The following is a 12,270-nucleotide window of genomic DNA, read 5'->3' on the forward strand; positions in this document are numbered from 1 at the left end:
GTAAAGTACTAAATATATATTGTACTGGAACTCTGGCTTCGAGTCAGACAAATTAGGTGTGTTACACTATACTATTTTCCACCAATATCCAGTGCCACTCCCTGGAGTAAGGCTTGATTGTGTAATTTTGCCAATGTAAACCGAAGTGCCCCTTCAATTCCAATGAGGACTTTACAGGCTTAATAGCAATTCCCCAGCTCTCTACTCCCTGCCCCTGTGATGAGAAAGCATGTGTGAAGAGAAGCTGAGGGGCCTGCAGGGCCCTAGGTGATTAGAGTAAGCACAGCTCCCATGCTCTCCCTTGATGGGTTCCTATCAAGAGCTACTTTAGCTTTTTTGGGATTTGGGGATTGATTGTTACTGCAGCAAAACCGTCTGGCCTCCTGATACACCTGGGTACTGTTTCTTTAGACCATTTAATAGAAGAAAGAAAAACAACACACAAAGAAAACACATATATGGTTATACTGAACACGGCACAGTCTTGGGGAGATCTCAAGGACAGCCCTTGCTGAGTGCTACTTGCTGCTGCCCTTGGGAAGGGGCCGGTAGACCCCGACGACTACAGCGTGGTCCCTCTCATAGGGCTCTAGGGTCAGTTGCTCTTGAGGCTTTAAGTTCTCCTGCTGCAACTTCCTCACCTCTGAAGCAAACACCGCCTCAGCAGATGCAGTGGAGTCGATGCAATTGGCCTTAATGGAAATAAGGAAGTGGCCCCCGTTGCGCAGGAAGGTGTGGGCATTCAGAGCCACTATGCGGGACTGGTCAGGCTGGGCCACATCGGCAAAGATCACATCCACCATTCCTATGAGCATGCGGTACTTGAGTGGGTGCCGGGCATCTTCGAGAACTGGGATGATGTTGGTTCGCTGCTTGGCCACATTAACCAGATCGCGGCCAGCGCGGTGGGAGAACTCAACCGCATACACGAGGCCATCGGGGCCGATGATGTCAGAGACGTGAGACACCGTGGTCCCCGAGGCAGCACCCAGGTACAGCACTTTGGACTTGGGCTTGATGTGGATCTGGTCGACCCCGCCCAGGATTGCGGCTGCCAGCTTGGAGCGGAAGGGGTTCCATGTGCGGTATTCCTGCTTCACGCCGCCCTCAGTCACTGTGATGCGCCGTTCGCCGTACACCGAGTGGCCCGGCACCATATTCAGCGTTACCAGCGCGTCCTCCGCTCCGCGGTAGATGAAGACACCCTCATGCCTGTGTGGCTCCACCGTCACGGCATTGGCGCCCTTCCGCCGGCGGTTTTTGCTCCTGGCCACGCCGCCACGCCGCTGCCCGCTGCCACCACGGTCCCTGCTGTCCCCGCCTCCGCGCCCCCGCCCCCGGCCTCCGCCCCCGAAGCCACGCGACCGCGCCCCGAAGCCGCCTTTGCCTCCGGGGCCGCCATCCCCTCCTCCTCCTTTGCCTCCTCCGCCTCGACCCCCGCCCCAGCCACCACCCCAGCCGCCACCACCACGCCCACCGGACCCACCGCCGCGGGAACTTGAGGCAGACTTCATGGTGCGCCCCGGGCCCCCGGGTGGCTAGCAGGGATTGTAAGGTGTCGCAGATAACTGGCGGTGGTTGTTAGGGGTTACCAGTGGCTTGGAGCCGTTGTCAGGGGTCACCGGTGGTTCTGGATGGTGGTCCTGGCGTGGGACAAAGATTGCTAGCAGCGGTTGCTGGCTAGGTAGGCTAGCCACAGTGGGAGGCCGGGGCAAGGTGTGCGGCAGTCGGGAACAGCTCTACCGCAGTCCCCCCATCCTTGGAGCCGCCCTTTGACGCAGGGGCTGGCGTGATTGCATCACACCCGCTTTGGCGACCCTGCAGCCCCGGAAGCCCCCCTTCCTAACCCTCTTGCAGCTGCAGCCTGCTGCCTTATAAATCTTCCCCTTCCTCCTTGCTCGTCTCCTGCTCTTTCAGACACCCTTTGCACTTCTCCTGGGGTGCAGGGAAGGAAGCGTCTCCGCTGAGAGAGATGAAGAAGACAGCATCGGCTTTAGTTCTTGCTGTGCCACTTGCTGTGTGGTCTCAAGAAGCTTCCCTGACCCTCTCTGAGATTCTTGTTTCAACTTGACAAGTTTCTGGAACTGAGTCTCAACATCCCACCTGTAAAACAGAACCTATCTCAAAAGTTTGATTGATTTTTAAGTAGGCTTCTCGCCCAACTTGGAGCCCAACGCTGGGCTTAATAAAACCCCGACTTGGGTGGTGAATTCATGATCTCTCAAGTTCGGGACTTGAGATCAAGACCTGAGCTGAGATCAAAAGTTGGCCGCTTAACTGACTGAGCCACGCAGGCGCCCTCAAAAGTTTTTTTTTAAGTGCTACATACACTTATCCCAGACATGGCACATGATAAGTACTCTGTTAGCCTTTCTTTCTTTTCTCTTTTCTTTTCTTTTCTTTTCTTTTCTTTTCTTTCTTTTTTCTTTCTTTCTAGTATTTCTTTTAGTCTTTTTATTGAGATATAGTTTACATACAATAAATGCACTAATTTTTTAAGTAAATGCCTCTTAGAGTTTTTGCCACCCTAGTAAAAATGGCTCTTGCACACTTATACAACGTTTATGAGAATGCAAATCGGTACACTTAAACAATATATCTATACTTTGACTTATTCTACTTTAAAAATTTTATCCTAAAGGGATGATCCCAGCAATTACCAATGATACTAATTAGAACTGCTAGAGTAAGGGTGGTAATGGCGGTTGTGATGATGATCATTGTTGTCAAAGAAGTTGCAGAGGTCAGATGAAGTAAACTAATCCAAGAGAAATATTTAGAAGACAGAAGTCATAGGACTTTCTGATGGAATGTATGTAGGTCAGAAGGAGGAAAATTCCAAGCCAGAGATTGTCTCCTCTTTAATGGTTAATAATCTACAAGCTGCAGCCCTGGTTTCTCTCTCTTTAACTCTGCTCTTTTCCATCAACTGCACTAAATCCCAGAACTCATTCTGGGATTATGGGGCAGCAAGAAATTGTTGTTTCTTCAGTGTGAATGGGGACACAAAAACCCAAGCCCTAAATCCTGTAACACACCTCAAGCAGGAAAAATCTCATGTTTACTCCTGAATTATAGTTTATTCTTCAAAAATCCACTCGTTCAGTCTGCATCATCATTTTGAGCATTAAAAATAAAACCAAAACACGATGGGCATCACAAAGAGTAGAAAACAGGTGTAACGTGGAGGCCTGAACTTTCAGTCAGCACCACGGACAGCGACACCAACCGAGGACCGGCTTGGGACTTGTACAAGAGCAGGATAAGGGTGGTGTGGGTAGGTGAAATAAGCAACCCGTGGACCTCCCTGTTAGTGGAATTAAGTGCCTGCTCCAGAGAAAGACAAAATGTACCTGAAGATCGGGGCAAATGTCAGGCAGGGTGTACTGAATGTGCACATGCCAAATAAAGCTTTTATTTCATCCTGGACTCTTTCTCTTTCAAATTCATGGACAGCGACATCAGGTCTGGTTTTCTCAGAGGGCTAGAGTGCCTCCTTAATAGGGGCCATAAGTTTATGTGTTGGAATGTGGACAAGCAGTCAAAGAGTGCAATGTACAGTTCCTGAGGTGGATGACTGTTACAAAACATTCTCCTTAGAGGCTTCGCTATCATTATAAATTGAGGAGTGTTCTCCAAAATGATGAGCTATGCTTGCTGCCTTGGTAGGATTTCCCCCAAATCAGACCTTATAATGGTTTATTTTATGGATAAATTTGACTGGACCATGGAATGCCCAGATGTTTGGTCAAACTTATTCTGGTGTTTCTGTGAGGGTGTTTGGGGATGAAATTAACATTTAAACCAGTAGCCTAACTACATAGAACAGTGTGCCCTTCATAATGTGAATGGGACTCATTCAGTCCATTAGAGGCCCAAATAGAACAAAAGGCTCACCCTTCCCAGAGTAAGAGAGAATTCTCTTGCCTGACAGCCTTTGAACTGGCACATTGACTCTTCCTGGTTTTATAGCAGCCTGCCTGCCTTCAGATTTGAACTCCCACATTAGCTCTGCAGATTTTGAACGTGTCAGTCTCTCTAATTGTGTGAACCATTTCTTTGTAATATCTATATATAGATGTAGATGTGGATATAGATCTAGGTACAGATATAGATCAATCTATCTATACTGTTGGTTCTAATTCTCTGGAGGACAGACCCTGAGGCAAGAACATGGATCCAGGTTTTTTTTTTTTTTTCAGGTGGTTTTTTAAGAGGTAATCCCAGGAATCACATATAGGGGATGGGAAAATGAGACAGGAAGATAGAAAGACAGGAAGATAGGGCACATTAATTAGCAGATTACTGCAGTGGGAGATGGGGGCTCAGTTGTGTTGAGCACTCTCTGAGAAATTGTGTGGAGGGCATCTCATAATTGTTCTACTGCAGGCTGGGAAGCTAGGGCATTAATTCACCATTCTCCCTTTCGCTATTGTTGGGAGTTGTTTCTGGGGAATTAACTCTCCTGCCTTTTGAGTTGCTCCTGTGTGTGGTTCAGCAAACTCCTATGATGCTGCAGAGAGCCATCAGACAGAGAGGCAGGCGCTTGGGTGGGGAGCTGCTATCATGGTAGAAACTGTTTACCACAGCTGCAGATGAACTCAGAGCTGGGCCTAGGGGATATTGGGTAAGGCGCCAACAGTGCCCGCTTCACTTGGCTACTACATCTCCTGTACAACCAGAACTTTGTAACTTAGAAAATGTGCATGAGCTCATAAAGCTTATTACATCAGGAAAGAAAGTCCTACTATAATTGCACTAGCACTCTCTGTAATAAAGTTACTCAACTTAGCAGTACAAAACTCTCATCAATATTTTTTACTCTAGTACACAGTATCATGCAACTATGCAATTGTATTTGAGAAGTTTATTCCTTCTTTGCTTTTATTCAGGGTACTAAAGCACAATTCTTCACAATGAACCCTCTCCATTATACCTCCAGACCACTGTAGAGGATCCATATCCAACACCAACAATCTGTCCAACTTTTACCTAAGACAGTTTAGATAATTCTGTACAATATTCCAGGTATAAGCTTTTGAGGGCATATCAACTGACTCATTCTGAACTTTGTCTTATCACTTTCTGTTATGCTGTTATTAATGCTCCTTTACCACAATACAAACAAGTATCTCCCAGGTCTCTATTCCTAGCCTCTGTTAGGACTGAGGTAGGGGCGCCTGGGTGGCGCAGTCGGTTAAGCATCCAACTTCAGCCAGGTCACGATCTCGCGGTCCAGGCGGTCGAGCCCCGCGTCAGGCTCTGGGCTGATGGCTCAGAGCCTGGAGCCTGTTTCCGATTCTGTGTCTCCCTCTCTCTCTGCCCCTCCCCCGTTCATGCTCTGTCTCTCTCTGTCCCAAAAATAAATAAACGTTGAAAAAAAATTTTTTAATGGACTGAGGTAGACTTTCTAGTGTACTTGCTGTTCATTTCAGAACTGACATTCTCAAGAATGTCATGCATTCCCATGTGATCCATTAAATGGAATCCACTGAGAGGGGTGGATAGTGATTTAAAATTCTAAATCTAATGAACAACATCTTCATGAATTCAGAGTTTTGGGAGTAACTACTGTAAACTGGCAATAGCAGTGGGCTACCTCACTGGTGGTAAGGCCCACCCTACTCACTAGATTTCATGCCAGGGCTTGAAGCAGCCTCTACCACACTCTACAAGTGACAATTTCTCCAGGTATCTTTTCCCCACCCTCATCCTCCATCAGTCTCATCACATTACGGCTGTCATTTTCAACAAGACTGTGGCTTAGAGTTCCAGAACCACCCTCCCTTATGGTATGCAAACCTCAGCAGCTTTCTCAGGCCTCTTCCCACTGCCTCATTGCTGGTGGCAGCTTTGGAACTGATAAAAACCAAGTTTTCAAATCTTGCTTTTAACCAGAAGCATCCTTACCCAGAGCAGTGTTTGATGACTCCCAGAGAACTTTTCTGTCTCCTGGCTTTGGTTCCTACCTGGCATATCCATTTCTTACAGCCTGTCTGTTGAGATGCTACAGCCTGGGGCACCCATCAGCCAGCAAGACTTTCAGTCCAGTTGGACATGTTCCACCTATCCTGTGCATGACTCCAGAATGCTACCAAGGCAAGGATTTATACCAGGTATTGGCATCCTAAGGTGTCAAAATGCTCTTCCATTAAAATTTTCATCTGGGGCCACTGATAACATTGAAATCTGTCTCATTCCCAAAGGTTTATTCACGGTGGGTCCTATCTACTCAAGATATTTCTTCAAGTGCTAATTTGGCATTATGACCCAGACAATTTTCTCTGACAGAGAATAAGAACAAATATAGCCAGTTAAAATTTATTTACAATTGACTTGTTATTCCATAAAATATGGCCTATAGTGATGTTCATAATTACATCTGTGACTGGGCCTTAATAGTTAACATGGAGTACACCAGTCCTACTCACAGACTTAAAAAGATATATGAGAAACTTTGCTATATTTCTCTCATACACCATGCTAGAAAATTGCCTGAGGATGACCAGCAGTGATTTAGGTAAAACCAGCTGGAAGCTGTGTAACCTCATCCCCGGTATCATTAGTATTTAAACAGTCATGCATGAAATGGCTTCTCCAACTTGGTTTCTAAAAACCTTGGTTCACTTCCAAAGGTGACTCCAGGGATTTGTATCTCCATCCCCAGTGAGTCACAGCTGTATCTAATCAAGATGGGGTGAGCTATGATGCAGCAATGTAACCTTCAAATCTCAATGGATTAATATAACTATATATATTTCTTGCCTACTTTTCATGTCCATTGAAGGTCCATTGGAGTTATGCTCCACGTAGTTACTGAAGGGCTCACGTATCAACATCTTGTGGCTGTAATATGAGAAACAAGAGAGCTTCCATTATTACCACTAGGGAAAAGAGTGCATAGAGAGCTCACATTCCTTTTTCTGCGTGTTGGCCTAGGGTTTGATATAGTCATTTCTACTTATAACTCATTGACTGGAACTAGTTACACGCCTTGTCTAATTGGAAGGCAGCCTGGAAACAGGAGTGAGATAATCAGTGAACAGCAAATTTTTTTTGCCATAAGTATCTATTACATAATGCCAGGCTAGCACACCTGGATCAGTGTATCCAACACAAACATCACAAATGAAATTTACTGTTCAATGTGCATATATTTAAATTTACTCATTGAAGGAAAATATATTACCTTTTTACTAACACATGACTAAAACCTAGAATCATAATCAAATTTGTGGCACATATCTAATATAGCTTGTTAACTAAAGCAGAAAAAGAGAACTGTCTCTCCTTTCCTAGTCTCTGGGCCTTAGAGAACAGCTCACGTTCCTTAAATGGGATTCCATTAACATTTGGCCATTCCATCACTAGTTGTGGCACTTTATGTCTAGGGTGGATCACACTCTCTATTTCCCTCTGTAAAATTAGTGACTGGGACTCAATGCGTAGAAAGCTTTGGTGGGTATATTAGTCAGGGTTCTCCAAAGAAACAAAAATTTATTTTTTCACAGCTCTGGAGACTGGAAGTCCAAGCTCAGAATGCCAGCATGTTGGGTTTCTGGTGAAAGGTTTCTCTGGCCTGTAGATGGCTTCTCTCTGTGTCCTCACCTGATGGAGAGAAAGAGAAAGAGTGAGCTCTCTGGTGTCTCTTCTTATGAAGACATTAATCCTATTAGTGTCATACCCTAGGACCTTAATTAACCTTATTTACTTCCTTATTCTCAATATAGACATTGAGAGCTTCAACATCTGAATTTTGGAGAGACACAATTCAGTCTATAAGGAACTACTTTTCCAAAGGTTTTCTTTCTAGAAGAAATCTTAGAAATCATAAGTAATTCCTCTTTTTTCAGAATAGGAAATTGAGATTCAGAGGTTAGCTGGCTTGTCCATATTACAAATCCTACAATCTAAAAATTTCTACAAACAAATTACCTAACATCCCCACTAAAATACAGTGGGTCTAACTGAGCTTTCATCAATCCATTACATTTTACCTCTTACAAGCATTTTATAAATTTATTTCATGAAACTCTTGGCCAATTGGAAACTCAAAGCACCAAACAACAAAACAAAGCAAAAATGTTTTACCTCAACTGGCCAACCACATGTACTTTCATTAACCTCAATAAAATTTCTATGATCCAACCAAACATTATTTAACCAATTTTCTAGGACAGTTAATGCTGGCCACCTGAGCCAGTACTGGCCATGAAGGAAAATCAAAGAATGACAGGGAAAATTAACAAAAAATTGCATTAAATCACATCGTGCCCTCGTTTAAATTCTCCATAAGAATTAATTGTTCAATGGAGAAAAAAAATTAAGGCTGCAGATGACTCATCATTTACCTCAATATATTAAGAATAATTTCTCTGAGACCCCATTTGGACCATTAGTTTGCTCTGCTTTCTAAGAATTTGATAGCTAGTAGGGAAACCACAAATATAGCCATAAAAATTAAAACACTTTTGAACTTCAGTTGCTCTCATGGCTCCTCTTTGACACCAGTCAACTCTAAATAACCTGTGTGTGGTTTCATTCTTGCCTGTATGGATTCCCTCATTTCTCTAGGAATTCTTTGTCAGTGGGGCCAAATCAGAGCCTGACAGAAAACATAAGCAACCCCACAATTCCTTGTTAACCCTAAGTAACTCTGACTACAGTTTAGTTTCTTTGTCAATGATTTTTAACTTCATTTTGGCTTCTCTGCTCTTTAAGAATTTCTAGGAAGATGGAGAAATTCAAGACTTCCAGAAAGAAATAATTAGACTAAAGTTGACACCTCCTGTACTACTGATTCCTTGATGATTCCAGTTTGCCTTTGGAAGTTCTCCCTGATGTCAGATGATAAAAAGTGAGTTTAATGAGTTTTAATGATTTTTCCCCAGCTTTGCTGAGATATAACTGACATAAAACATTGTGGAAGTTTAAGGTATACAACACGATTTGATATATGTATGTATTATGAAATGATTACCACAATAAGGTTATTTAATACATCTATCACCTTACATCATTCCTTTTGTTGTTGTTGTTGTTGTTTATTTATTTTAAGAGAGACAGAGCATGAGTAGAGGAGGGGCAAGAGAGAGGGAGAGAGAATCCCAAGCAGGCTCTGTGCTCCTGCCCAGCTCAGTGTTCAAACTCATGAAATTGTGATATCATGAATGACCTGAACCAAAGCCAAGAGTCACATGCTTAACAGACTGAGCCACCCAGGTGCCCCCTAGTTACAATTTTTTTTGTATGTGATAAGAACTTTTAATATCTATTTCCTTATCAATTTTCTTTTATTTATTTTTTAAAATTTACATCCAAGTTAGTTAGCATATAGTGCAACAATGATTTCAGGAGTAGATTCCTTAGTGCCCCTTACCCATTTAGCCCACCACCCCCCCAAAAAAAACCCTCCAGTAAGCCTCTGTTTGTTCTCCATATTTAAGAGTCTCTTATGTTTTTGTCCCCCTCCCTGTTTTTATCTTATTTTTGCTTCCTTTCCCTATGTTCATCTTTTTTTGTATCTTAAAGTATTCATGTGAGTGAAGTCATATGATTTTTGTCTTTCTCTGACTAATTTCACTTAGCTCTACATCTACTTAGCTCTAGTTCCGTCTACATAGTTGCAAGTGGCAAGATTTCACTCCTTTTGATTGCTGAGTAATACTCCATTGTGTGCTGAGTATAACTCCATATATATACCACATCTTCTTTATCCATTCATCCGTTGATGGACATTTGGGTTCTTTCCATACTTTGGCTATTGTTGATAGTGCTGCTATAAACATTGGGATGCATGCATCCCTTCAAAATAGCACACCCATATCCCTTGGATAAATACCTAGTAGTGCAATTGCTGGGTTGTAGGGTAGTTCTATTTTTAGTTTTTTGAGGAACCTCCATACTGTTTTCCAGAGTGGCTGCACCAGTTTGCATTCCCACCAGCAGCGCAAAAGAGATCCTCTTTCTCCGTATCCCTGCCAACATCTGTTGTTGCCTGAGTTGTTAATGTTAGCCGTTCTGACAGGTGTGAGGTGGTATCTCATTGTGGTTTTGATTTGTATTTACAGAATTATGAGTGATGTTGAGCATTTTTTCATGTGTCAGTTGGTCATCTGGATGTCTTCCTTGGAGAAGTGTCTATTCATGTCTTTTGCCCATTTCTTCACTGGATTGTTTGTTTCTTGGGTGTTGAGTTTGAGAAGTTCTTTATAGATTTTGGATACTAACCATTTATCTGATATGTCATTTGCAAATATCTTCTCCCATTCCATTGGTTGCCTTTTAGTTTTGCTGATTGTTTCCTTCGCTGTGCAGATGAGGTCCCAGTAGTCCATTTTTGCTTTTGTTTCCCTTGCCTCCGGAGATATGTTGAGTAAGAAGTTGCTGCAGGCAAGAGCAAAGAGGTTTTTGCCTGCTTTCTCCTCAAGGATTTTGATGGCTTCCTGTTTTACATTGAGGTCTTTCATCCATTTTGAGTTTATTTTTGTGTACGGTGTAAGAAAGTGGTCCAGGTTCATTCTTCTGCATGTCGCTGTCCAGTTTCCCAGCACCACTTGCTGAAGAGACTGTCTTTATTCCATTGGACATTCTTTCCTGCTCTGTCAAAGATTAGTTGGCCATACGTTTGTGGGTCCATTTCTGGGTTCTCTATTCTGTTCCATTGATCTGAGTGTTTGTTCTTGTGCCAGTACCATACTGTCTTGATGATTATAGCTTTGTGATACATCTTAAAGTCTGGGATTGTAATGCTTCCTGCTTTGGTTTTCTTTTTCAAGATTGCTTTGGCTATTCAGGTTCTTTTCTGGTTCCACAGCAACTTTCAAGTATACGGTATTATTTACTGTAATCACCATGGTATATATTACATCCCCAGTACTTACTCATCTTATAATTGGAAGTTGGCACCCTCTGACCACCTTCACCCATTTCCTCTCCTTGGCTACCACTAATCTATTCTGTTTCTAGGAGTTTTGTTTTTTTTAGATTCCACATAGTGAATCCACATAGATTTCACCTAAGTGAGGTCATGTAGCATTTGTCTTTCTTTGTCTGAATTGTTTCGCTTAGCATAGGATCTCTAGTTTCACCATATTATCATAAATGGCAGAATTTCCTTCTTTTTTATGACTGAATAACTTTTCATTGTAAGTATATACCACAATTTCTTTATCTACTTACCCAGCAGTGGACATTTACATTGTTTCCATATCTTGGCTATTGCAAACAATGCTGCAATAAATATGGAGGTGCAGATCTCTTTGAGAGAGTGATTTCATTCCTTCAGGTATATATACAGGAGTAGAATTGTTGGTTTATACAGTATATATAGAGTATATATATTAGCCCTATTTTTAATTTTTTGAGGAATCTCCATGCTTTTGTCCATAGTGGCTACACCAATTTACATTCCCACAACAGTGAACAAGTGTTTCCTTTTCTCCGCATCCCCACCAACACTAGGTGTGAGGTGATTACTCATTTTGGTTTTGTTTTGCATTTTCCTGATAATTAGTGATGCTGTGATGGCCATCTGTATGACTTCTTTGGAAAAATGCCTGTTCAGATCTTTTGTCCATTTTTAAATTGGGTTATTATTTGCTCAGATTTTTTGTTTTTATTTTCTTTTTGCTCTTGAGTTATATGAGTTACTTACACACTTTAGACATTAACCCCTTATCAGGTATATGGCTTGCAAATATTTTCTCCCATTGTGTAGGCTGTCTTTTCATTTTGTTGATTGTTTCTTTGCTGTACACAAGTTTTTTAGTTTGATGTGGTCTTGTTTATTTTTGCCTTTGTTGCCTGTGCTTTTGGTGTCATATCTAAAAAGTCATTGCCAAGACCAATGACAAGGAACTTTCCCCCTATGTTTTCTTTTAGGAATTTTATGGTTTCAGGTCTTACGTTTAAGTCTCTAATCCATTTCAAGTTAATTTTTGTGAGTGGTGTAATACAGGGGTCCAATTAATTCTTTTTCATGTGAATATCCAGTTTTCTCAATATCATTTATTGAAGAGATTATCTTTTCCCCATTAAGTATTCTTGGCTCGTTTGTCAAAGATAAAATTTTAATGTTTAGAACACAGGTATGTTGAAATGCAGTGATACTGCCCCCACATAGTACCTTAACTGAACCCATTTATTCAGTTCCCTTGGTCACAATATGAAATTGTTATTGTTAAAAATATTCAAGTTCTCCAAACATGCTATTTTTTTAATGTTTCTTTTTTTTAATTTATTTTTGAGAGAGACAGAGTACAAGCAGGG

General features: G+C 42.2%; 1 protein-coding gene across 1 annotated transcript; it reads right to left on the bottom strand.

Moving 5' to 3' along the window:
• Positions 1-397: 397 nt before the first annotated feature.
• FBLL1 (fibrillarin like 1) lies at positions 398-1,797 on the bottom strand. Its single transcript, XM_043596283.1, has one exon. The coding sequence runs from the start codon at positions 1,512-1,514 to the stop codon at positions 519-521; it is 996 nt and encodes a 331-aa protein (XP_043452218.1). The 5' UTR covers positions 1,515-1,797; the 3' UTR covers positions 398-518.
• Between the last annotated feature and the right edge of the window lie 10,473 nt (positions 1,798-12,270).

Source organism: Prionailurus bengalensis, chromosome A1, assembly GCF_016509475.1.
Source record: "Prionailurus bengalensis isolate Pbe53 chromosome A1, Fcat_Pben_1.1_paternal_pri, whole genome shotgun sequence".
In the NCBI taxonomy this organism is placed as follows: Eukaryota; Metazoa; Chordata; class Mammalia; order Carnivora; family Felidae; genus Prionailurus; species Prionailurus bengalensis.